Genomic DNA, 25,114 nt, shown 5'->3' on the forward strand with positions numbered 1-25,114 from the left:
CACCCAGAGGTAGCACTGCTAATATCGGAGTGTATTAAATTTTTTCAAAGAAGATTCTGCCACATATACAAATGTTTCTTTTACCTTATGTTTTTACTGTGTCATTGAAAATGTCTTACTCAACAGCATTTTTCAGAGCTATTTAATATTCCATCATATGCATGTACCATAATTTACTAAACTATTTCCCTTTTACTGGGCATTTAGGTTGTTTCCAACTGTTTGCTGTTATAAATAAAACATAATGACTGTCTTTGTTCATGAATCTCTGTTTGCATCATGGGTGTTTTCTTAGGATCAGATTCTCAGAAGTGCAATTACTGAATTAAAGACTGTTACCATTTTTAAAGCTTATGAGATGTACCAAAAAAAAGTCATATCATCCCTGACTTAACTTTCTCCCTGACTCCTAAAAAGACCGTATAATCCATACAGCAAATTCATATAATCCTATAGCAAACACTTAGTAACATGTATTAATGTTCAGAGATTTAGTGTTAAAATGAAATGAAAACTGCAGACAAACAGAAACACTTTACAATGATATGTTTGGTGATTTGACACTTCTCTTAGGAATCTGATCATTGTCCTAGGGGAAGCCTGGTTTGAATGCCCAGATATTTGCTCAGAGATGTCCCTTGGGTTCCTGCCTATAGTCAACAGAGTTTTCAAGCTCAATTAGGTATAAGAATGACCTCACAGGATTGGACACCCCAGGGCCTTGACACCTACTGTTCTCTCTCCGGGATGCCCCTCCCACCCTCCCCTCACCTTGCTCTCTTCTCTGGGTGACTCCTCACTCTATCATTGCCTGGAATTCTAGGGGTTCCTTTGTTTACTGCCTGTCTCTGAAATCCCGAGAGCAGGATTTCCATGTACCCCACCCATTGTCTGGTCTTGTTCATGTTATTCTGTTTCAGTAACTCTTACCCTTAGGGGTTGGGGGGTTGTCACAGTGACTTGTGTCACAGTGACTTGTCATCAGCATCCTCCTTCATGTTTTGATATGAGTATAATCAGCTTGGGGCACAGGGACGACCTTGAGAAGGAACCTGTGACACCAGGAGGTCGTGCGGGCCCTGAGGAGGGACAGCCCTGGTACTGGGGGTGTGTGGCTTGATCTTTATTCATCACGTTGGCTGTTTGTGTGAATCTGAACCCCAGGCCACAAGCTGGTGGCCCCTCTTTCTGGGCTGCCAGCCCCACCCTTTGTCACAGAGTAGCAGTGCAGGGTCCCCGCAGAGCCAGAGGGCCGGGCGGGGCCCACATCCAGTTGTGTAGTCCCAGGCCAATGCAGTTAAGTACAACACCTGGCTTACAGGGAAGGACTTGGGCGGAGGGAAGAGTTAAATTTGGGGCTACACGTTGACCCCAGTGCTCCCTTACATGTGGTGCAGAAGACGCCATTACCCAAATGTTAGCAATTATTTTTTATGGGAAACGTCACCTTGTCAGCGTGAGGAGTCTTAATTATGAAGAATTGCTTACACAGACCTTCTGGGCGTAGGGCCACTGTCTTTGCAGCCATGACCGCCATGTGGTCAGAACAGGGAAAGGTGGACGGGATACAGGACACGCTGCCTCTTCTCTTTTTCCAGGTCCAGCACCTACCGCCCCAAGGGCTTTGATGTCACCGTGAAGTACACGCAAGGGAGCTGGACTGGCTTCGTTGGGGAAGACGTTGTCACCATCCCAAAAGGCTTCAACAGTTCTTTTCTGGTCAACATTGCCACCATCTTTGAGTCAGAGAATTTCTTTTTGCCTGGGATTAAATGGAATGGGATACTTGGACTGGCTTATGCTACCCTGGCCAAGGTAAGAATCATGGGTGGATCTAAGGGAATCAAGTGATGGGACAAGATTCTGAAGCCAGTCATTGGAGGGGCCAACAGATGGGTCCAGCTGTCCGAGACAGTCAGTGAGAATCACACGGTTGAAAGATCAGTGTTCGCACAATTCAGTTTATCTCTCAGCATTTTTAAAATTTAAGATGAATGGTGACATTCTTTGAACCTTCCTACAAGGTACACTCATAGCATCACTTTTTTCATTTGCCTTTCGTTTATTTTACTTGTATAGTTGACAACTGGGTGTTAACAGAAGCTGAATCCGTTTCATTATGGTGTTTGTTTAGGGGTTTTTATTTGGGCAGGATTAAGAGTAAACACACTTATTAAATTCATACATTCACCTAAAGACGTGACACTGGAACCTCGGCAGGAGGAGGTGTCCCACCAGGCAGAGAAAGCATCGTGCTGCCTTTCCCTCACTCTGGAGGGGGAGCACAGGCAGCCTGCAAGCTCACCCTGGGGATCGCCAGCCACTGGAATTAGCGATGCAGCGAGGAGAGATGGTGGGACCCTCACTCTCTTCCACGTCAGAGCCTTCACAAAACAGGGAAAGCCAGGACTGAATGTTCTCCAGCCATCTGTCCTTGATCCCACCCAGAGGGAGTATGTTCATGGGCAGGGTGGGTGAGGTGGGCTGGGAAATGTCCACCCGGAGGGGATGCCAGGGGCAGGCGGATTCGACACCCGTGTGTCCCCTGGGCCCCGGGAGACCAGGGCAGGTTAGCGTACACTTGAGGAGAGGTTGCCCCTCCTGGCCTGTAAACAGGCACCCCGGCTTGGCCTCTCCTTGTTCAGAGTTAGGCTTCGAGCCAGCGCTAAGTGTGGAACAAAGAATCGTGGGTGCAGAAAGGCCTGTTTTCTCTCCATAAGGACCTTTGTTCCAGCTCAAGTTTACTAGCAAGCAATGCAGGGCAGCAATGTGAGGGGGTGGAGATGGGCCAGTAGGCAGGGGCCGTTTCCCAGCACTGTGGCTTCTCAAGGACAAAAAAGAGCCCGTGAAGCCCTAGGCTGAGACCATTGCAAGGTGTCTGAGACCTCCCCACAAGGCAGACTTTGTAGGCCCCTGTTAGCCCCATTTTAGAGATGTGGGGACTGAGGGTCAGAGAGGTTTACCCCTTGTCTAGGGCTGTCAGAGCACAGAGCCCCCTCTACGGAGCCCAGATGGCTTCTGGAGCCGTTTTTTTTCGCTCAGCACTGTAGGAAAAGCTTAATATGAGTTCCCAAACTTGTAGCAACTTACATTCCTAAATACTTTTCACTGACGATGTGACCTCAGGCAAAATGTTCCATCTTCTTGTGACTCTGAAAATAAAAGATGTGTGATTGATTTGATGCTGGTTATTTAGAGGATGGTAGCATAAAGCTAAATTTTCTGGAATTAATAATATGTAAAACTTCCTTGAGAATAGACTGCTTTGAGGTTCTTTTGGGTGTCCAGACTCCCCACGTGACTTTTCATCTTTTCACCTATGAAATTCCAAGATTGCCAACAATTGTCTTCACTTCCTTGGTTTGGGGAGGCAGTAACAGGATTTGTAGGAAGTGAAGCACGGCTAGAAACAGGACTGGCAGGGCGGTCTGGGTTCATGGCCCAAAGGTATTTCTGAAATACGTTCCCCGAGCACCCAGTGGGGTCACAGTGTGTGGGGGCCCCCCGGCCGATGCCAGGTGCTTCTCATCAAGGATGTGGTCAGAACCACCTGTGGGGTGTCTCACACTACAGTTGCCTGCATCCAGCAGCATCCCTGCTGAATCAGGTTCTCTTGGGCTGGTCCTGGGCAGCTGTATGCCTTTAAACCTTAAAGGATCCCGAGTCTTACTGAAGAATGACCTGACAGGACAATAATAGATCCTATCCCGTGTGCCAGGCACTATTCCAAGCACTCTGTGTGAACTGACCCATTTAAGCCCCAGAAGAGCTCTGGGATGCGACTATGATCCCCATTTTACAGATAAGGAAACAAAGGAACAAGTCACACGGTTAGCAGGTGGGTGGTGGAGCCGGGATTCAATTCCGGGCAGTGTTTATCTCACTGCCTCTCAAGAAGGTGGACACAGACTGGGTCATCACCAGACCCAGCCCGTTTCAAAAGGGGGCTTTGTCTCATTCCTTGACCCAAACACAAAGTATTTAGACAAGGTTACATATAGAGATTGTACTGAATTCTGCAAGAGAGTCCACAGCGGCTGGGAAAGAAACAGATAGGAGGCCAAATACAAATGAACGAAAGAAATGGGAAGGTTTCTGTCTGTCTGATAATCCTCCTCTCACTCCCTCTAGAATTAGAGTTTTAGTTCTTACAGATTTTAAATAATCCTTCCTTACATTAACCGTAGATGCTCAGAAGATGCCAAGAGCATCTGTGATGCTACAGTTGTTTTCATCAAGAACTAATCATTCATAGTAACCAGCTCTAATCTCTCCCAGTTGTCAAAGCCAAAATCGAAACATAGGTCTATGGCCTTCCTTCCTGACCACCAGCACCTGTGACCCACCCCCAGCTAAGACCTGTTCACAGACCATCCCTCCTTTTCAGTCCTGGAGAAATACAGCTGGTCTCTGAAGGTGTGGTTACATGTAACAGAAGCACAGAGGACATTATTGACATAGGGCAATGGGGAATAATGAGCTTTTAAACTGCAGGAGAATAGCATCGTTCCTTTCCCGGTTGCCAGAGTTCATTAGACAGCCGGCAGAGCTAAGCCGCCTCCCAGGGTCCGGGATCTGGGATGTGCCCTGTCCTCATGGGTCAGGCACCTGTCATTTGCATGATGGACGACTACAGCTGAAAGGGGTGAATAAAAACGCCGTTCTCTCCTTACTCTGAAATGTCTAAGATTAGAATCCACCACCTACCTGGGTAACCCACTTCCACATCTTCTCACGCCTGCCTCACAAGGCAGTCAGGATGGTAAATGGGGCAGCCTCTTAACAGCTTCCGGAAATACTATCTTATTTTTCCAACAGAGCCGCCATCCCAAAAGGAAAAATACCAAGTCTTCGGGAGTTCTGTTGGAGGTTTCTGAATCAGTGTACTTAATCATAAGCTTGTTTATTCCTTAGCCTTGAAGATATTAAATATAAAGAAATGCCATGTTGTATACCATGCCTGGTGCCTGCGTGGGGTCACTCCTTGTCTACAGTGCGAGTCCTGAAGCAGCTGTGCTCTTTCCCACCCCTCCTGCAGCCGTCAAGTTCTCTGGAGACATTCTTTGATTCCCTCGTGGCACAAGCAAAGATCCCCAGCGTTTTCTCCATGCAGATGTGTGGGGCTGGATTGCCAGTCGCTGGATCTGGTACCAACGGAGGTAGTCTTGTGGGTATCTTTTCGTCCTAAAGGGGGAACATCAGAGATCAGTGGGGCTGCTCTTTCTGCTTTGTTAAGACCCTGATAGAAATATTAGACACGTAGGCATACATAGGTACTGTCAAATATTAATAATCCTTGTTTGAGAGCCCTTAAAAATGGATAAAACTAGGTATTATTTTTATCTTTCCTAATCATCCTGTCATCCCATAAGATGATTCTCATTTCTTCCCCAAATTCCTTTATTTTTTTTTAATCCCCATACCTTTTTTTTTTTTTTTTCAATTGGGGTATAGTTGTCTTGCACTGTTGCGTTCGTCAAATTCCTTTAAAGCTTTTTAAAAAAATGTTCCTTCGAAAGGTAACTGTTTTTGTTGGGTGTGGCAGGGGCACATGAGGACCAGTGGGGTGGGGTGGCAGGTGGGCCTTACTCTGGGGAGGGGAGGCAAAGGGAGAGGACTGTGATTTCATAAATTTGCTGAGGAGACGGGGACGCCTGTACATCCTTTCTCTTGCTCTCAACACACACACACACACACACACACATGCACACACATAGCTATACAAACATACGCATACACACTTACATACACACACTTATATACACACGCATACACACACACGCACACACATAGTGAAGCAGAATCAACACTGTGAGCATGCCATAACGCAAGTGTCCCCTTGATGGGCCCTGCACCCAGACGTCTAAAGTAGGAGGTGATGGGGAGAATGTACATGAAGGGCCGCCCTCAGGGTGGGTGATCTTGACCCCTTTGCTCTCCAACCATGAGAAGCAGGCTCATCTACTTTGATTGCTAACAATACACCTGCTCTCAACACCTTTTTTATCGCCTTTTCAGGGGAGAGGGTAGCCTAGATTTGTGGGATGATGCTATACAGATGTGCAAAATGAAGTTTGGATTAGGGAAGCTCCTTTGTTCTGCTTTCCATGCAAATATGCGGGGCAGGAAGTCATCCTCTGTCTTCTGAGGAACTAAATTTTTGTCAGTCTGTATGGTTTACAATTTTATTGCATTTCTTTGCCAGCGGCCAGGGTCGGGGGCCGGAGGGGGGGATCTTAGTATCATGGAGCTGGAACTGTATGTACTAATTTTAGATGAGGGAAACCATCAAAGCATCCTGATTAGACTAGGGTATAAAAGTCTTTGATCTTCGGATACATAGCCCCAGAATGTTCCCTGTTTAATTTTCAGGTGTATGTATTTATTTATAACATCCCAATAAACTGAAAGTACTAATTCTAGTGAAGTTTTGCCTTATAAGAGCTTGCTTCTCTGTGTAACTTGTTACATGCCTGTATATTTTTTTCTCTTATACCTGTAAATATTTTCCATCCCAGGTCCTGGGTGGAATTGAACCAACCTTGTACAAAGGAGACATCTGGTATACCCCTATTAAGGAGGAGTGGTATTATCAGATAGAAATTCTGAAGTTGGAAATCGGAGGCCAGAGCCTTAATCTGGACTGCAGAGAGGTATTTCCACTCTGTGATCTCTTTGTGTCTACCTGTCTGTGTGTGCCTGGATCACTTAAATATTACAGCTGGGACCTGAATATGAACTCAGAGGGTACATTACGTTTCAAGATAAATCAAAAGTTCATGACATTAAAAGTTACAGGGCCTTTGGAGATGATTTTATACCCATGATCCCCCCCGCAAAAAAAATTGCTTCCCTCCAACTGCTTCTCTTATGAGAGGAATTAGCCTAAAATGGTGAGTGAAGAGAACTATCCAGAACCATATCATCTTGGCCTGATGGTCCCTGATCTCTGTTCAAGACAACGAGAAGTAAGCAGGGTTTTATCAGTGTAAAATGGGACTAAAAATAAGCAAAATGAAACCGGAAGTAAATCATCAGCTTTATCCTCCAATCACAGCTAATCCCCCTTCCCCCCCAGTATACAATTCTCACTCGAAGAAACATGTGCTCTAAAGATGTGCACGGCTTTTGATGATGCTCAAAGGAGGCACATGTGCAGAGCTGGGAAACCACATCTCTCGTTAACCCCGTTCACACGCTCTCGCTGCAGTTTGGCTTGTTTGTGGCACATAATGACATGATTATGAGGATCTGAGGGAGACCTGGTCCTCTACAATATTTTCAGAATGGTTTACAGAAACCACCAGCATTTCATCAGCATTCATTGTACTCTTACCTGTCATCACTGCCTTTCAGTTTAACCATCACATTGTACCATAAGTTCTCGTATACACAGATGCCTCTGAAAAAACAGTCAAAGCTTGATAAAGGGATGGTCCATTCCATTGGGATGGTGTTTCAGTCCTAAGTCCACAAATCTGTTTATTGTCAAGAGACATTTACTTGCCATAGAAGAGTCCAATGATAGAATCAGATGAGAGGGCCTAAAATAAAGCACAGACTCCGCGCGTGTGTGTGTGCGCGCGTGCGTGTGTATGTGTTTGTGTGTGAGTGTGTGTTGGAGAGTGTAAGCATTTATTTGGAGGTTTGATTCTCGTATTCCTGGTTCTTTTCTGCCCCCCACAATCAGCCAAGCTTGCCACACAGAGCAAACGACAAAACCCAGAACATCCCACCCCCCAGCATTTCAGTGTGCGAGCTTTTCTTACACATACAAGTGCGAACAAACTAGATTATATTTAAATTAACTTTGTTTCTAAACTGAAATTCGTTTTACATTTGAAAAAAATATGAATCAGTTGCTGTATTTCAGTTTCTCAAAATTCTTCACTCCTCCCACCTGCTACCTCAACAAATCCTTATTTCCTTTTGACCTGCTTGGTGTATTTGGTCATATGACTCATGGATTTGCCGTAGAAGCAGGAGGATTCGATTGCCCACGACTCATTCCATTCCTGGGCAGCCTTGCTCATACAGTTATGTCCCTAGAGGTTGGGTGACTACCCTGGTCTTGGCCCACTGACCTCCATTCTTCCCACTCGGCCACATAGAGAATGACAGAGGCGGGGTCAGGGCTGGGAATGCCTCTGTGTGTGTGAGATTCTCTTACTGAAGGTGGCTTTGGTTCCATTCTAAATGCAAATATGGGGTGTCTATTGACAAACTGTCCTTCCCCCTCTTTCTCCACTAGCAGGGTAATAGAGTTGATTTTTCATGATTTGTATAAATGACATTTAATGTATCATTTCAACCTCTAAAGACAAATGGGCCTTCCCTCTTTGGGGGATCCTTGACAGAATGTGGCCACTTCTGAGTAAGAGAAAAGCCCTGCCTTAGGCTGTTGATTTCGGTCAATGTCACTGCCCTTTCCTGGCCTCGGTTTCTTTATCTATAATGAGAACATTGGGTGAGGAGGTTCTCGGTTTCCAAGTTCTGAGAAGATGAAATGAATTGTAGCCACCGAGGAGGTACCGTGACTGCCGAATGTATGTATCACAGATCCACGGTGACGGCGGGCTGGAGCCGTGCATTGATGTGGGTTCCCTGTCGCTCATGTGCTTTCTCCCCACCCCCTCTTCCCATTCTAGTATAATGCGGACAAGGCCATTGTGGACAGTGGCACCACACTGCTGCGCCTGCCCCAGAAGGTATTCAATGCCGTGGTCGAGGCAGTGGCCCGCACGTCTCTGGTGAGTCCTCAGGATGCTGGCTGAATCTCAGAGGTCACACCAGGTCATGACCGCATACTGGGGAATACCACCACCTAGTCTAACAGTCTCCGTCTGAGGATTTTGAGGTTGTTCTATTTTAATGATTACTTATTAAGTTCACAATCTTATTCTTTGATATTAACCAGCAAATAATTCCTTCACTTTAACCTCAGAGGACTTGGATCTGAAGGTGCCATGCTTTTTAGTATTTCAAATAACATTGTAGTTAGCATAGTACTTTTTTAATCTAAAGGGGAAAAGAACCACTTGGTAATATACTATATTAAAGTAAATAGTAAACCAGGAATATGTTTGTAGCCTTTAAAGCAAACCAAAAATTGTACTCCTTTTTTGGCCTTCATCCAAGCTATGCTGGGATTGGAATTCCTCCTTCTGTAAAAGAATGAGATTCACAGAAGGCAAAGAGCAATCCACCAATGTAATAATTCTTTTATGGCCATGCTTTGAAATACAATTAAAATCATGGTCAAGGACAACATGCCTTTTGAGGGCCTGGTTAACAGTATACCCAGTGTGACCCCAACTTTCCAGTTAGTTCAAGGCAACAGGATAGACCACAGGGCATTGAGTGGGAGGAGCGCAGCCTTAAAGGGCAAATGGAATTGAATTTCATCTAGCTTCTGCCACTTATTAGCTGAGCGCCTGGAGAGGGTTCTTGTGCCCCTAGAGAGTCTCCGTGTTCTTGGCGTGGGGCTGTGAGGAGGGTCGGGCATAAAAGCCTGGCACAATGTGCTCGGTCAAGAAGAGCTTCTATTTCATGTCCAAACCACAGTGCTACAACTGTTTGTCTCGGCACAAGATAAACGTTTCTCTCGACTTCGTGGGTGTCTTCATAAGCATCTGTTCACGCAGGGCCACCCTGGCAAAGTGACCAAAAATGAGCATTTCCTGCACAAAGTCTTTATATTGGCACTGACCCCAGCTGGGGCTGACAGTCCCACAACTCCACTGGGCTGGCCCAATCCAAAGAATGATTGATAGGAGATGCACAGCAGTTGCTTTGTTACAGGTGACAGCAGAACAGGCGAAGGAAGAGCAGAGTTTTGCTTGTCCTGGACCCAAACTTGAAGAGTCTGAAAGTGCTGTTAGAAGAGCAGCAGGCACATCAAAAGAACGCAGAGGGGAAAAGTAGGAAGAAACAACACCGAGGTCCTCTGTGAGCTGAAAGGTCAAGGGAGCAGCGGACAAAAAAGGCAGAGCGGTATCTGCCTTTTTTGTCCACTGCGTGTCTAATATCTGCTGAATCAGAAAAAAATGGCAGGTAACATTTTTAGTGCCCTAAATTTAGAAAATTGGCTGAAAACCAGACTGTGCTGGAAATGCAGAGCAATATGCTGCCTTTTTCAGAGTAAAAATGTCCTCAGTGAAATTAACACGAGCACCTTCAAATTTAATATTCTGAGCTAGAAGTGTTTTACAACCGTCCCAAGGACATTCTGGCAGCATCAGCGTGTGACTTCAACAAGCCCGTGACCAGCCTGGGTCTCTGCAGAGTCCGTGACTTCAGCGGGGACCAGCAGGACTGTGGCAGAGGGCCGCTAGCACCCCTGAGGTCAGCACAGCATGTGTTCAGCAGTGCCTGACTGTAATTAAAGCACGAGAAGGAACGAGAGTACAAAATTGGTTTGCCTGGTCTAAAATTATCCTCTGATTTCAGTGCCTCCATCAGGAGGCAGAGGCCTGGGGAGGATGTTTGTCTTGAGCAGGGAAAGCTCAACAAGGGTGGGAGCTGTCTCTGTCTCGTTGTGCGTGGACCAGAGACGTGCGTGTTCTTTCTCTCTGCTAGGTTCATCTCAGCCAGCTCTCTTGGCTTGGGTTTTCTTTCTTAGTGAAGGAGAGGACCGGCTTTGAAGAGTTAAACACCATACAGATGCCAGGCTCTGTCTCTGGGCCTAGATTCTTCAGATGGGATTTTAGAAATGAATGGTTTGTAGGTCCGTAGTTCTTTTTTATTATTGAAGTAGAGTTAATTTGCAATGTTGTGTTACTTTCAGACGTACAGCAAAGTGATTCAGTTCTACATATATATGTACTCTTATTCAGATTCTTTTCCATTATAGCTTATTGCAAGATATTGAATATAGTTCCCTGTGCTGTATGTAGGTCTATATTTTTAAATGAGCCTGGTGGGGAGTTCTGTGTTTGGTGGGGACCTGGGCTTCCTTCCTGCCCAGCTGTGGCACACTTGTTAGCTCAGGCCCAGTGCTTCTCCCTCTGTAAAATCCAGAAGTAGGATGACACCTGCTGTAAATTGACTTCTGACTTTCAACTCTATGATCTGAATGTCCAAACTCTCCCCCAGGACACAAGGCTTGTCCCCCGGGGAGACTTTCCAGACTTGCAGGCACCTCTTTGGAGGCAGACGGCCCCCCATCCAGTCCTGAGCTGTGCCTCTTAGGCAAGTTACTTGGCCCCTCTGAGCCTCTTTCTTCAGCTGGAAGTTGGAGCTCTGTGCCCTCTGTGCAGCCCTAGCCCGCTTCACTTTTCCTGGAATCCAGCAAAATGACTGCCCGGTCCCTTCTCAACTCATCCAGCAAGGGGTTCTTCCCTATGATACGTATTTCAAACTGGCTTCATTCTTATAAAAATGCACAAATCTATGAAGGCCAGCATTAGAGACTTTGCAGATCGGCACTGACAGTTTCAGTGGGGAACCTATGATGGGTGAAGAGACCGCAGGAGCTTCCTCCCGGTTGTCTGCCCCGAGGACGGCGGCACACGCCTGCCTGCGAGGTCCTGAGCAGGCAGCTCTCATTCCGTATTCATCCAGGGACACCCAGTTTTCTCACTTCCTATCTTCCTTGACCTCTGCAGCACCCCCGCTCACCTTCCTTACCTCTTCTCTCAGCTTCCCGTAACACCCTCCTCCCAGGACTTCTCATCCCTGTGTTCCTCCTCATGGGGGTCTCCTTTGCTGGTCCCTTTCTCAGGGTGGGCTACGCCCCTCTCTTCTCCCTGTACCCTCTCCTATGCAATCCCATCCATGGCCACACCATCACTTCCCACCCATTGGTCACTGACTTCCAAATGCATCTGTCTAGCCCAGGCTGACTCCCTGTGACCTACACAAATCCCGCTTGGATGCCTTAATCCCACCCCATGTGCCACAGCGCTCAGACCCCTGATAAATGACCTCTGATAAATGCACGATGGTGCCCCTCGGTCCTTCCCAGCCTCGTCTCCTGCCCCTTCCTGTCCTCAGCCCAGCCTCCACGGCCATCACATTGTCTAGTGGGACAGGTTCCACGCTCTGCCTGCTCTCCCCGCCACACCTCCCTGACGCCCACCTGCCCCTCATCTCATGTGCTTCTTCCTCAGGGACCTTGACAGATACCCCTTCCTCCCAGTCAACACTCTTCCAGCTCCACCCCACATCCCCGTCACATGCCCTCCTAGCTCCGCCCTGTCACATGCCCTCCTAGCTCCGCCCTGTCACATATCGTCCTAGCTCCTCCCCGTCACATGCCCTCCTAGCTCCTCTCCATCACGTGTCCCCCTATCTCCTCCCCATCACATGTCCTCCTAGCTCCTCTCCATCACGTCCTCCTAGCTCCTCTCCATCACGTCCTCCTAGCTCCTCCCCATCACATGTCCTCCTAGCTCCTCCCCATCACATGTCCTCCTAGCTCCTCCCCATCACATGTCCTCCTAGCTCCTCCCCATCACATGTCCTCCTAGCTCCTCCCCATCACATGTCCTCCTATCTCCTCCCCATCACATGTCCTCCTAGCTCCTCTCCATCACGTCCTCCTAGCTCCTCCCCATCACATGTCCTCCTAGCTCCTCCCCATCACATGTCCTCCTAGCTCCTCCCCATCACATGTCCTCCTAGCTCCTCCCCATCACATGTCCTCCTAGCTCCTCCCCATCACATGTCCTCCTATCTCCTCCCCATCACATATCCTCCTAGCTCCTCTCCATCACGTGTCCCCCTATCTCCTCCCCATCACATGTCCTCCTAGCTCCTCTCCATCACGTCCTCCTAGCTCCTCTCCATCACGTCCTCCTAGCTCCTCCCCATCACATGTCCTCCTAGCTCCTCCCCATCACATGTCCTCCTAGCTCCTCCCCATCACATGTCCTCCTAGCTCCTCCCCATCACATGTCCTCCTAGCTCCTCCCCATCACATGTCCTCCTATCTCCTCCCCATCACATGTCCTCCTAGCTCCTCTCCATCACGTCCTCCTAGCTCCTCCCCATCACATGTCCTCCTAGCTCCTCTCCATCACGTGTCCTCCTAGCTCCTCCCCATCACATGTCCTCCTAGCTCCTCCCCATCACATGTCCTCCTAGCTCCTCCCCATCACATGTCCTCCTAGCTCCTCTCCATCACGTGTCCTCCTAGCTCCTCTCCATCACATGTCCTCCTAGCTCCTCCCCATCACATGTCCTCCTAGCTCCTCCCCATCACATGTCCTCCTAGCTCCTCCCCATCACACGTCCTCCTAGCTCCTCCCCATCACATGTCCTCCTAGCTCCTCCCCATCACATGTCCTCCTAGCTCCTCCCCATCACATGTCCCCCTATCTCCTCCCCATCACATATCCTCCTAGCTCCTCCCCATCACATGTCCTCCTAGCTCCTCCCCATCACATGTCCTCCTAGCTCCTCCCCATCACATGTCCTCCTAGCTCCTCCCCATCACATGTCCCCCTATCTCCTCCCCATCACATGTCCTCCTAGCTCCTCCCCATCACATATCCTCCTAGCTCCTCCCCATCACGTCCTCCTAGCTCCTCCCCATCACATGTCCTCCTAGCTCCTCTCCATCACGTGTCCCCCTATCTCCTCCCCATCACATGTCCTCCTAGCTCCTCCCCATCACATGTCCTCCTAGCTCCTCCCCATCACGTGTCCCCCTATCTCCTCCCCATCACATGTCCTCCTATCTCCTCCCCATCACATGTCCTCCTAGCTCCTCCCCATCACATGTCCTCCTAGCTCCTCTCCATCACGTCCTCCTAGCTCCTCTCCATCACGTCCTCCTAGCTCCTCCCCATCACATGTCCTCCTAGCTCCTCCCCATCACATGTCCTCCTATCTCCTCCCCATCACATGTCCTCCTAGCTCCTCCCCATCACATGTCCTCCTAGCTCCTCTCCATCACGTCCTCCTAGCTCCTCTCCATCACGTCCTCCTAGCTCCTCCCCATCACATGTCCTCCTAGCTCCTCCCCATCACATGTCCCCCTATCTCCTCCCCATCACATGTCCCCCTATCTCCTCCCCATCACATGTCCTCCTAGCTCCTCCCCATCACATGTCCTCCTATCTCCTCCCCATCACATGTCCTCCTAGCTCCTCCCCATCACATGCCCTCCTAGCTCCTCCCCATCACATGTCCTCCTAGCTCCTCCCCATCACATGTCCTCCTAGCTCCTCCCCATCACATGTCCTCCTAGCTCCTCCCCATCACATGCCCTCCTAGCTCCTCCCCATCACATGTCCCCCTAGCTCCTCCCCATCACATGTCCTCCTAGCTCCTCCCCATCACATGTCCTCCTAGCTCCTCCCCATCACGTGTCCCCCTATCTCCTCCCCATCACATGTCCCCCTATCTCCTCCCCATCACATGTCCTCCTAGCTCCTCTCCATCACGTCCTCCTAGCTCCTCCCCATCACATGTCCTCCTAGCTCCTCCCCATCACATGTCCTCCTAGCTCCTCCCCATCACGTGTCCTCCTAGCTCCTCCCCATCACATGTCCTCCTAGCTCCTCCCCATCACACGTCCTCCTAGCTCCTCCCCATCACATGTCCTCCTAGCTCCTCCCCATCACATGTCCTCCTAGCTCCTCCCCATCACATGTCCCCCTATCTCCTCCCCATCACATATCCTCCTAGCTCCTCCCCATCACATGTCCTCCTAGCTCCTCCCCATCACATGTCCTCCTAGCTCCTCCCCATCACATGTCCTCCTAGCTCCTCCCCATCACATGTCCCCCTATCTCCTCCCCATCACATGTCCTCCTAGCTCCTCCCCATCACATATCCTCCTAGCTCCTCCCCATCACGTCCTCCTAGCTCCTCCCCATCACATGTCCTCCTAGCTCCTCCCCATCACATGTCCTCCTAGCTCCTCCCCATCACATGTCCTCCTAGCTCCTCCCCATCACGTCCTCCTAGCTCCTCCCCATCACGTGTCCCCCTATCTCCTCCCCATCACATGTCCTCCTATCTCCTCCCCATCACATGTCCTCCTAGCTCCTCCCCATCACATGTCCTCCTAGCTCCTCTCCATCACGTCCTCCTAGCTCCTCTCCATCACGTCCTCCTAGCTCCTCCCCATCACATGTCCTCCTAGCTCCTCCCCATCACATGTCCTCCTATCTCCTCCCCATCACATGTCCTCCTAGCTCCTCCCCATCACATGTCCTCCTAGCTCCTCTCCATCACGTCCTCCTAGCTCCTCTCCATCACGTCCTCCTAGCTCCTCCCCATCACATGTCCTCCTAGCTCCTCCCCATCACATGTCCCCCTATCTCCTCCCCATCACATGTCCCCCTAGCTCCTCCCCATCACATGTCCCCCTATCTCCTCCCCATCACATGTCCTCCTATCTCCTCCCCATCACATGTCCTCCTGGCTCCTCCCCATCACGTGTCCTCCTAGCTCCTCCCCATCACATGTCCTCCTAGCTCCTCCCCATCACACGTCCTCCTAGCTCCTCCCCATCACATGTCCTCCTAGCTCCTCCCCATCACATGTCCTCCTAGCTCCTCCCCATCACATGTCCCCCTATCTCCTCCCCATCACATATCCTCCTAGCTCCTCCCCATCACATGTCCTCCTAGCTCCTCCCCATCACATGTCCTCCTAGCTCCTCCCCATCACATGTCCTCCTAGCTCCTCCCCATCACATGTCCCCCTATCTCCTCCCCATCACATGTCCTCCTAGCTCCTCCCCATCACATATCCTCCTAGCTCCTCCCCATCACGTCCTCCTAGCTCCTCCCCATCACATGTCCTCCTAGCTCCTCCCCATCACATGTCCTCCTAGCTCCTCCCCATCACGTCCTCCTAGCTCCTCCCCATCACATGTCCCCCTATCTCCTCCCCATCACGTCCTCCTAGCTCCTCCCCATCACGTGTCCCCCTATCTCCTCCCCATCACATGTCCTCCTATCTCCTCCCCATCACATGTCCTCCTAGCTCCTCCCCATCACATGTCCCCCTAGCTCCTCCCCATCACATGTCCTCCTAGCTCCTCCCCATCACGTGTCCCCCTATCTCCTCCCCATCACATGTCCTCCTATCTCCTCCCCATCACATGTCCTCCTAGCTCCTCTCCATCACGTCCTCCTAGCTCCTCCCCATCACATGTCCTCCTAGCTCCTCCCCATCACATGTCCTCCTAGCTCCTCCCCATCACATGTCCTCCTAGCTCCTCCCCATCACATGTCCTCCTAGCTCCTCCCCATCACATATCCTCCTAGCTCCTCTCCATCACGTCCTCCTAGCTCCTCCCCATCACATGTCCTCCTAGCTCCTCCCCATCACATGTCCCCCTAGCTCCTCTCCATCACGTGTCCCCCTATCTCCTCCCCATCACATGTCCTCCTAGCTCCTCCCCATCACATATCCTCCTAGCTCCTCTCCATCACGTCCTCCTAGCTCCTCCCCATCACATGTCCTCCTAGCTCCTCCCCATCACATGTCCTCCTAGCTCCTCCCCATCACATGTCCTCCTAGCTCCTCCCCATCACATGTCCTCCTAGCTCCTCTCCATCACGTGTCCCCCTATCTCCTCCCCATCACATGTCCTCCTAGCTCCTCCCCATCACATATCCTCCTAGCTCCTCCCCATCACATGTCCTCCTAGCTCCTCCCCATCACATGTCCTCCTAGCTCCTCCCCATCACATGTCCCCCTAGCTCCTCCCCATCACATGTCCTCCTAGCTCCTCCCCATCACATGTCCCCCTAGCTCCTCTCCATCACGTGTCCCCCTATCTCCTCCCCATCACATGTCCTCCTAGCTCCTCCCCATCACATATCCTCCTAGCTCCTCTCCATCACGTCCTCCTAGCTCCTCCCCATCACATGTCCTCCTAGCTCCTCTCCATCACATGTCCTCCTAGCTCCTCCCCATCACATATCCTCCTAGCTCCTCTCCATCACGTCCTCCTATCTCCTCCCCATCACATGTCCTCCTAGCTCCTCCCCATCACATATCCTCCTAGCTCCTCTCCATCACGTCCTCCTAGCTCCTCCCCATCACATGTCCTCCTAGCTCCTCTCCATCACGTGTCCCCCTATCTCCTCCCCATCACATGCCCTCCTAGCTCCGCCCTGTTACATATCCTCCTAGCTCTGCCCTGTTACATATCCTCCTAGCTCCGCCCTGTCACATGCCCTCCTAGCTCCTCCCCCATCACATATCCTCCTAGGTCCACCCTGTTACATATCCTCCTAGCTCCTCCCCCATCACATGCCCTCCTGGCTCCGCCCTGTCACATGCCCTCCTAGCTCCGCCCCATCACGTGCTCCTCTAGTTCTGACCTGAGCGGTGCAGTGTGCTGGGTATGTTAAAAGAGACACATCCAACATAGTCCTTCCCTCGGGGAGCTGGCAGGAACAGCGCAGGCCTGCTCTGGAAACTTCACTGGGCCTGCTGAGAAGGCACAGAAGTAATTTGTAATCAACTTGCAGATTCAGCAGTTAGTGGATAAGCATGGTTGGCGTTGCCCTTCTGGTCCCCGGATGAGAGGCACAGGTGAACAGACATTCTGCATTCTCGCCCATTCATTTTTTTACCCACGAACATTCCCTGAGTCTTTCCTGTGGGCCAGGTGTTAAGGCTGTTAGGAGGAGTTGGGGGAGCAGACAGCACACCTGTGTCGTTAGAAGAATCAGATTCTAGTGCAAGAAACAGAAGTTAACCAATCACACCAATAAATTTAAAATTAAAACTGCTACAAGGAGGAGAGATATATGGTGGAGTACCAGCACTGTGGGGGGCAGTCAAGGAGGGCTTCCTGGACAAGGTGGCATTGGAGGTGAGATCTGGGGGAGGAGAAAGATGTTCCAGAAGAGCAGGGAGCCCCCGCAGGGCTCTGCACCAGTAGGAGGCTTACTGGGCTCAGGGAATTTATAGGGAAGCTGATGCCCAAAAGGGCCTTGAGCACCACATTTAAGATCTGGTCTGTCTTCTAAAGGGTATTGCCTACTACAGTGTGACCTTGGGCGAGTTATTTCATTTCTCTGAGCGTTGGTTTCCTCACCCGTAACGTGAAGGGGATGATGTCACTGCCCTGATGAGGGTGTTTGAGGATTAAAGTTCTTAGTGCTGCGAAGTGCTCCTAGGACTGCCTGATACCAGTGAGTCTTCCACGTGCCTCGGTAATTTTTTGTTTGTTTGTTTGTTTGTTTTGCTGTACGCGGGCCTCTCAAAGTTGTGGCCTCTCCCATTGCGGAGCACAGGCTCCAGATGCGCAGGCTCAGCGGCCATGGCTCATGGGCCCAGCCGCTCCGCGGCATGTGGGATCCTCCCGGACCGGGGCACGAACCCGTGTCCCCTGCATCGGCAGGTGGACTCTCAACCACTGCGCCACCAGGGAAGCCCTGCCTCGGTAATTTTAATAATTGTGATTTTTGTCATCGCCATCACTCTTTCAGAGGACTGATGTCTTGCTTTGCGTCCAAATTAAGCAGTGTTTAGCGCCATGGGCCTCTGGCAAGGTAATGAGGAGAGCTGAGAGCTGCTTCCTGTGTTGTGCCAGACTTGTCATTGTTTGTTATGTGATCTTGTTTTGTCTAGATTCCAGAATTCTCTGATGGTTTCTGGACGGGGTCCCAGCTGGCATGCTGGACAAATTCTGAAACACCTTGGTCTTATTTCCCTAAAATCTCCATCTACCTGAGAGACGAGAACTCCAGCAGATCATTCCGCATAACTATCCTGCCTCAGGTATGAACTTGGACTGTGTTTCCTCTTTTTAACATGGAACATGCAAAACTAAAGCCCTTCATGCATAATGAGTGCATTTCAATATCACACCCGTATTAGGTAGCAATTGCCATGATAATGCTGCGTAACAAACAACCACAAAATCCAGCGGCTTTAATCAGTGAGCTTATATTTCTGCTCGTGAGTCTGGGCAGGTCTGCTGGTCTCGGCTGGCTTGCTCACATGGTCTCTGGTCAGCTGGTGGTTGGCCAGGGATAGATTGGCCTTGGCTTAGGATGATCTCCGACGGCCACACTTGAATATCTGGTGGCTCGATTGGTGGAGGGATGGGGCCCTTGTCTCTCACCACCCGGCAGCTGCCTCAGACAGTGGCAGCAGGATTCTGTGAGAGAGAAAAGAAACCTGCAGGTGCTCCTGAAGTCGAGGCCCTGGGACTGGCCACCACCTCTTGCATATATTTCCCAAACCAGGCCAGGGGCAGCCCAGATAACCGGGGTGGGGACGTAGACACCACCTCCCAATGGGAAGAGCTGCAAGGTCACATCACGAGGGTGTGGCTACAAGGAAAGTTAAGAATTGAGGCCATTTTTGCAGAATCTACCACAACATCAATATATGTTTACTTCTGATTCATTTATGAATAGAGACTAACACTGGATGCTCAGAGATGGAAACATCCGTTTTTCCATATTCAGTAAATCGTTGATTCCTCCTCCATCCTAAGCATCTTGTTACACAGACCAAGTTCCATCTTCCCCCGTCATGTGTCTCACCTCGTCCTCCCCCTCTCCATCCCCAGAGCCCTCACTCACATCCCCTCTCACTACCACCTCAGGACCCTCCAGCATGCCCTCCACACACACCCACCCTCTCCTCCTTCTAAAACTATCGCCAGATTCATCTTGCTAAGCCACAGCTCTCCACCCCACTACTGCAGTCCTGGAGGCCTCATCCGCCAGTGTGGCTCTCCATGGCCTCACGGGACCCGTGCTGACTCCCCAGCGTATTTCCTGCTGCGCCCTTGACCCTCCACTCTTGGTGGCTCTCCCGCAGCCCTGGGTGCCCGCTGCCGTCTCCTCGCCTCTGCTTCCGCCACCCCCCCTGCCTGAAATGCCCCCTCCTCCCCACTCCATCTGTGTATCCACATTCTTCCCATCCTTTAAGACCCAGTGCAAACAACCCCTCTTTGTTGAACCTCTGCTGAGCAGAATGACCCATTTGTGAGCTTGCCCTTCAAACTCATAATGCATGTTTTCTAGTCTACTCCTCTGGCCCGGGATCATATCTTCAGGGTAGAGTTTATGCCTTTGGCTTTTTTGTTTGACTTGTTTTTTCTCTCATCACACACACACACACACACACTTATATTTCTTCCCCCATTCAATTCTTAATTCCTTGAAGATGAGAACCATGAGATTTAAAGATCATCCTTCCTTCCCTAGCACTGCCATGTGGTAGACGGTGGTGCATAACAACAACTGTTTGTTGAATAGACAGATCAATGTGTCTTTGTTGCAGTTTTTGCTGAATTTGGGATAAAGGCGTGGGACTGGGGGATAGGGAAAGAGGAATAATTTCAGAAGAAAAAAGTAAATGATAATTTGGCTTTTCCCCATTCTCAACTTTATATGGGGGGGAAGTGCATTCCAGAAATGGAGAGTTGTAGGGGAAAGGATTGAAAGCTTTATGAGAAATACAGCCCAACAGAAGACACATACGCTGAGAGCCGGAAGCTTGGGTTATATTCTCAGCACTGCCCTTGACTCACACTATAACTCTGAACAAATCACTTAGCCCTTTCTGTGTCAGTCTCTTTAATTATAAAAGAGAAATAATGATACTTGCCAAAGATGTTTTCAGAAGAGTGCAATATCCTTGGATGAACAGCACTGCATAGAGTGAGGTTAGAATGATATGTTTTCAGCATCTTTAAAATAATGTGCTCTTGATGATTAAATTTTGGTCAGCCCAACAGCAAAATGTGGACGTTATTTCATCACTGCGATTTGTAACAAAAGTTGAAACCCAGCTTGAGGACAGAGGTGAATGTGAACTGGAGAATAAATGGCATGTGGGTTGAGTCGACAGTCAGGGACTCATAAGAAGTAGGAGGAAAGCAGGCATGCAGGGGGAAATCTATAATTATGTCCAGGGCAGGCAGAGCTGAAGGTCCGCTGGGGATCGTCAGCCACTTTTAGGGCTGAGCACTGGGTGAGCGTGAAGATATAATGAGGGGTGTTTGGGAGTGTTGCATTTAATTTGCATAACTCTGGATAAGAATTCAGTTTTATTCTCACTTCTAAGACTGTAGATATCTTTTGTCTAATTTTGACATGTCCACATTTTCACTTTTTAAAAATCTGCTTTCCCGTGTTTTCCTGATTTCTTATTCACCGTCCCAATCCCGTTTGCTTTCCATTGCCTTGTTGAGAAAGGATGGCAGTTATGAACCATTACCCAATGAGAACCTCACAAGCCCACCCCTGGGAACAGCGCTGGGGGTCCCCTCCTAACACCCCAGCTTTGCCCAACTGAAGCCCTTCCTAACATTCAGGGCAATCATCAAGGCTCCTTGTCACCAAAGTTTTAGAATGAGGCCCCTACCCAGGATCGTTCAGGCATCAGCAGCAGTAGATGGGCGATTGATTGCTAGTGCAGAAGAGTCATGCCAAAAAACAGTGTGTCCATCCCCAGACTATTTTCCAGAAACACATGGGCTGAATCCTATTTGGCCTGTCTAAAAAAGCAGCCCCCAAGCCCAGCCCACAGGCAAATTCTGATTTTTTTTCATATAATCCTAAAAACGTAAATAGTTTCAGTCTAAATACCACCGGTTTGTCTATTTGTGCTATTTTAGTTAGAAGGCAGGCATTTTATTCTGAGACCCAGCAATACTGGAGCTTTCCCAACATGTTACAGAATTTACAGTCTTGAATTTTTATTGGAAGTCAGCTGGCACGCACACAGGACAGAGGGAAAGATACAAATTCAGTTTGCATCATGTTTGTATCCGTGTCATCATTTGCATTTTATTTGGTGATTTTGGGGGGTTTTGTTATGGAATTAATTCATTCAAAGGTAGGAATGTGTGTGTGTGTGTGTGTGTGTGTGTGTGTGTGTGTGTGTGTTCTAGGACCTGCTTACAGAGCCCTAAATGGAAGTGTTTCGGTAGTAGCCAAGTGTATCCACCACCTTTTCTTAATTTACGTTGACCCTCAGGAGAAGTTGTCTATTTCAGCACACTGCTCAAGCTCATTCATTTAATACCCATTTGCTGAGGCCCTACTATGTGCCCGGCATATACTAGATGCCTAGGTGCCAAGACTAGAGTTAAGAATAGGATGGGGGGCTTCCCTGGTGGCGCAGTGGTTGAGAATCTGCCTGCTAACTCAGGGGACACGGGTTTGGGCCCTGGTCTGGGAGGATCCCACATGCCATGGAGCAACTAGGCCCGTGAGCCACAACTACTGAGCCTGCGCGTCTGGAGCCTGTGCTCCGCAACAAGAGAGGCCGTGATAGTGAGAGGCCCGCGCACCGCGATGAAGAGTGGCCCCTGCTTGCCACAACTAGAGAAAGCCCCCGCACAGAGGCGAAGACCCAACACAGCCAAAAATAAATAAAAATGAAATTAATAAACTCCTACCCCCAACATCTTCTTTAAAAAAAAAAAAAAAAGAATAGGATGATTCCTTGCCTTGAGGAAGGGTTTACAGACAGACATCCATCAGTGCAGGGTTCTAACTGCTGGACTCACCACCTGGACATGGCAGCTGCTTTGATGTCCAGCAGGGTTATGACTCTGGGAACAGTCCTGGCGTGTCCTTGCTCACCTTCATGCCTTGAGACCCCTTTCCCTCCGGTCTTCCCTGCACGTGGCAAGTGCACTGATGTTCTTCTTCTTCACGTGTCAGTTTGATCATGTACGTTTTGATCATGCAGGGAGCGTGTGCTGTTACTCATCTTTGTATCGCTGGTACTAAAGACAGCATCTAGGCCTTACTAAGGGCTCCGTAAGTGCTGAGCACGTAGACGACAGATGGATGGACGGACAGATAGACATCTCCTGGATGGGTGTACCTGTGTACAATCAGAGGTGGTGTGCATGTTCCTGTCACTTCAGTAGTGTTTATCACCAGGCACATGGTCCCAGCTCCTGGATGTCAGGGCTGGTGGCATCCTCTCCATTCTCCGTAGCTCCCAGGGCACCTTGGAGAGTCTGAGCACACGGCAGCCTCAACAGTTTTGTGACATGTTGCCTGATTTGTGTTTTTTCTTGTTTGCTCCTTCCTCTTCAACAGCTTTACATTCAGCCCATGATGGGGGCTGGCTTGAATTATGAATGTTACCGATTCGGCATTTCACCTTCCGCAAACGCGCTGGTGATTGGTGCTACCGTGATGGAGGGCTTCTATGTGGTCTTTGACAGAGCTCGGAAGAGGGTGGGCTTCGCAGCCAGCCCCTGTGCAGGTAAGCGATGCTTGAATTGGACAGGGGGCCCTCACAAGAGCACCTGATGTCAGATAACTGACTTGGAATCAGTTCTTGATGATGAATCAGTTGCCATTGAATTCTTTCACTCATGCCTGTCTCAGAGATCAAAGTCGTATCCTCAAAGTGTACTGGGGGATTGCGGAGAGGAATAAGTGAGAATAACCCATGTCAGACTTTTAGTCCAGTGCTTGACACGTGGCAAATGTGCAATAAATATTAGTCATTGCAGTTATTTCTCATATTAAACTTAAAACGGCATCTCATACCAGGAATAAAAATACTCTGTGGGGCCTTGGGGATGAATTACAGTTTTTGGACAGTAAAAACAAAATGAATAAAAAAGAAAATGCATAGATAAGCTGTGTGTATTTTCTTCCTCAAAGATATCCTCGTTATGAAATCAGAGGTAAATGCCTGTCATTGCTATTTCTAGAAATCCTAAAATCGTGAGTGCATTTTTCTCATAGTATTTTTTTGAAGAGATGCTATGAGGGTGACACAGCAGCATTATTCGGTGAAGTCTAGCTTGAGGATTGGGTGGATCTTCAGAGAAACCAGAGAGCACAGTAAAGTTGATAGGATGGTTAAACCCCTTCCACTTGGAAATGTCACAGAGTTAGCAGCTTGCTTGAAATGAAGTGTTCCCACAGCACACGATTTAGAGGGAGAATCAGGTACTTCTGACTGATAGCCCGAGCTAGCGAGGAGAAGGCAAATCACAGAAATGGCAGGAGATGGGGTCGCTGGAGGGATGGAGAAAGCGCGTGCACCAGGGCGGAGGCCAAGAGAGATGCCGCGCTCGGGATAGCGTTTCAGAGGACTGAAAATGTCCCAGTACGTTGGCTTTGGGGTCAGGAACAGAAGGGAATCCCCAAGTTGTACTGGTAACATGCTAAGGGGGAGAACAAGAAATGTGAGGTAGAAAAAGAACTGACAACAAAAAGATATAACAGAAGAAAATCAAGGGTTGTAGTGAAATACAAGACTGCCATGTAGTGAAGGAAAGGAAATATGAACTTGATGAAGAAAAAAGCCTTAGACATTAGATGTAGTTGTATGACAGGCAGGGATGCTGGCTGACCATGCTGGTAGCCTGTACTCGGACCAGACCTTCACTCTGATCTAAAACCAGCTGGGGGGTTTGGAGGCAAACAGAGGAGGTGAGGGTACACAGGCAAAATGCCAAATGATCAGAGCTGATTTATTCAGGAGGTGAGGTTTCAGTTCTTATTTCTTACTACCTAAATCGTGGTCTTAAAATAGAGGCCCAGTAAATAAAGCAGGTAAGTGATGCTTCATATTCTTGTTTCAACATGCTGTCTATTCCCACGAAGTAAAATAATTTGGAGAACAGAAAAAGAGAAATATTCAATGGAAAAATTACATATTAGTCCAATTCATATTCTATATAAATAAAATCATCTAACCCCAGGTACATATTTGATATCTGGCAATATATCTTCTTAAATATCAGTGCAGATTTCTTTGTGTTAGTGAACAGGCTTGGAATCCTTGAGACTTGACGTTTTCTTTTTATCTTAGTCATGAGTGAATGTTTACCTTTCAGCTGTGTATGAACTCTTTCAACCTGTTAGATTAGCACTGAAAGAGAGCTTTCTCTGTGGCGTTACCTGGGACTGTACCACCTGGAACACCACTGTATCTCCCAGCTGTGACTCTTTCGCTTCTTCTAACCCAGAGGATCTAAGAACTACAGCAATTTCCCCACAGTTTCCGTTCTCTTGTTAAATACCATTAAAGTAGAGGCTACGATGGTAACAGCTGTTATATCATCCACTTCACTTAATACCTCAGAGAGCATAATCACCGTATGTTTCCCTAGTGAATTACTGTTGGAAATAGTTTAATATTAAGTGTCTCTAAGCAGACCGTCTCTTGCACTTCATCATGAATTCTTTGTTAG

The 25,114-nt window shown here is 49.0% G+C and overlaps 1 protein-coding gene across 3 annotated transcripts in view; it reads left to right on the forward strand.

The window, feature by feature from the left end:
* Positions 1-25,114, forward strand: part of BACE2 (beta-secretase 2) — a gene marked incomplete at its 5' end in the record, with an annotated part of 92,296 nt that overhangs the window by 49,670 nt on the left and 17,512 nt on the right. The window contains 6 exons of one of the 3 annotated variants that reach the window (XM_079704626.1): positions 1,599-1,815; positions 5,039-5,167; positions 6,519-6,653; positions 8,649-8,750; positions 18,550-18,699; positions 22,998-23,166. In XM_079704626.1, the coding sequence (XP_079560752.1) occupies positions 1,599-1,815; positions 5,039-5,167; positions 6,519-6,653; positions 8,649-8,750; positions 18,550-18,699; positions 22,998-23,166 (902 nt within the window). The remainder of the gene's footprint in view (positions 1-1,598; positions 1,816-5,038; positions 5,168-6,518; positions 6,654-8,648; positions 8,751-18,549; positions 18,700-22,997; positions 23,167-25,114) is intronic. The other 2 variants (XM_079704627.1, XM_079704628.1) reach the window with 2 other exon arrangements.

This window comes from Hyperoodon ampullatus, assembly GCF_949752795.1.
Source record: "Hyperoodon ampullatus genome assembly, chromosome: 5".
Classification (NCBI taxonomy): Eukaryota; Metazoa; Chordata; class Mammalia; order Artiodactyla; family Ziphiidae; genus Hyperoodon; species Hyperoodon ampullatus.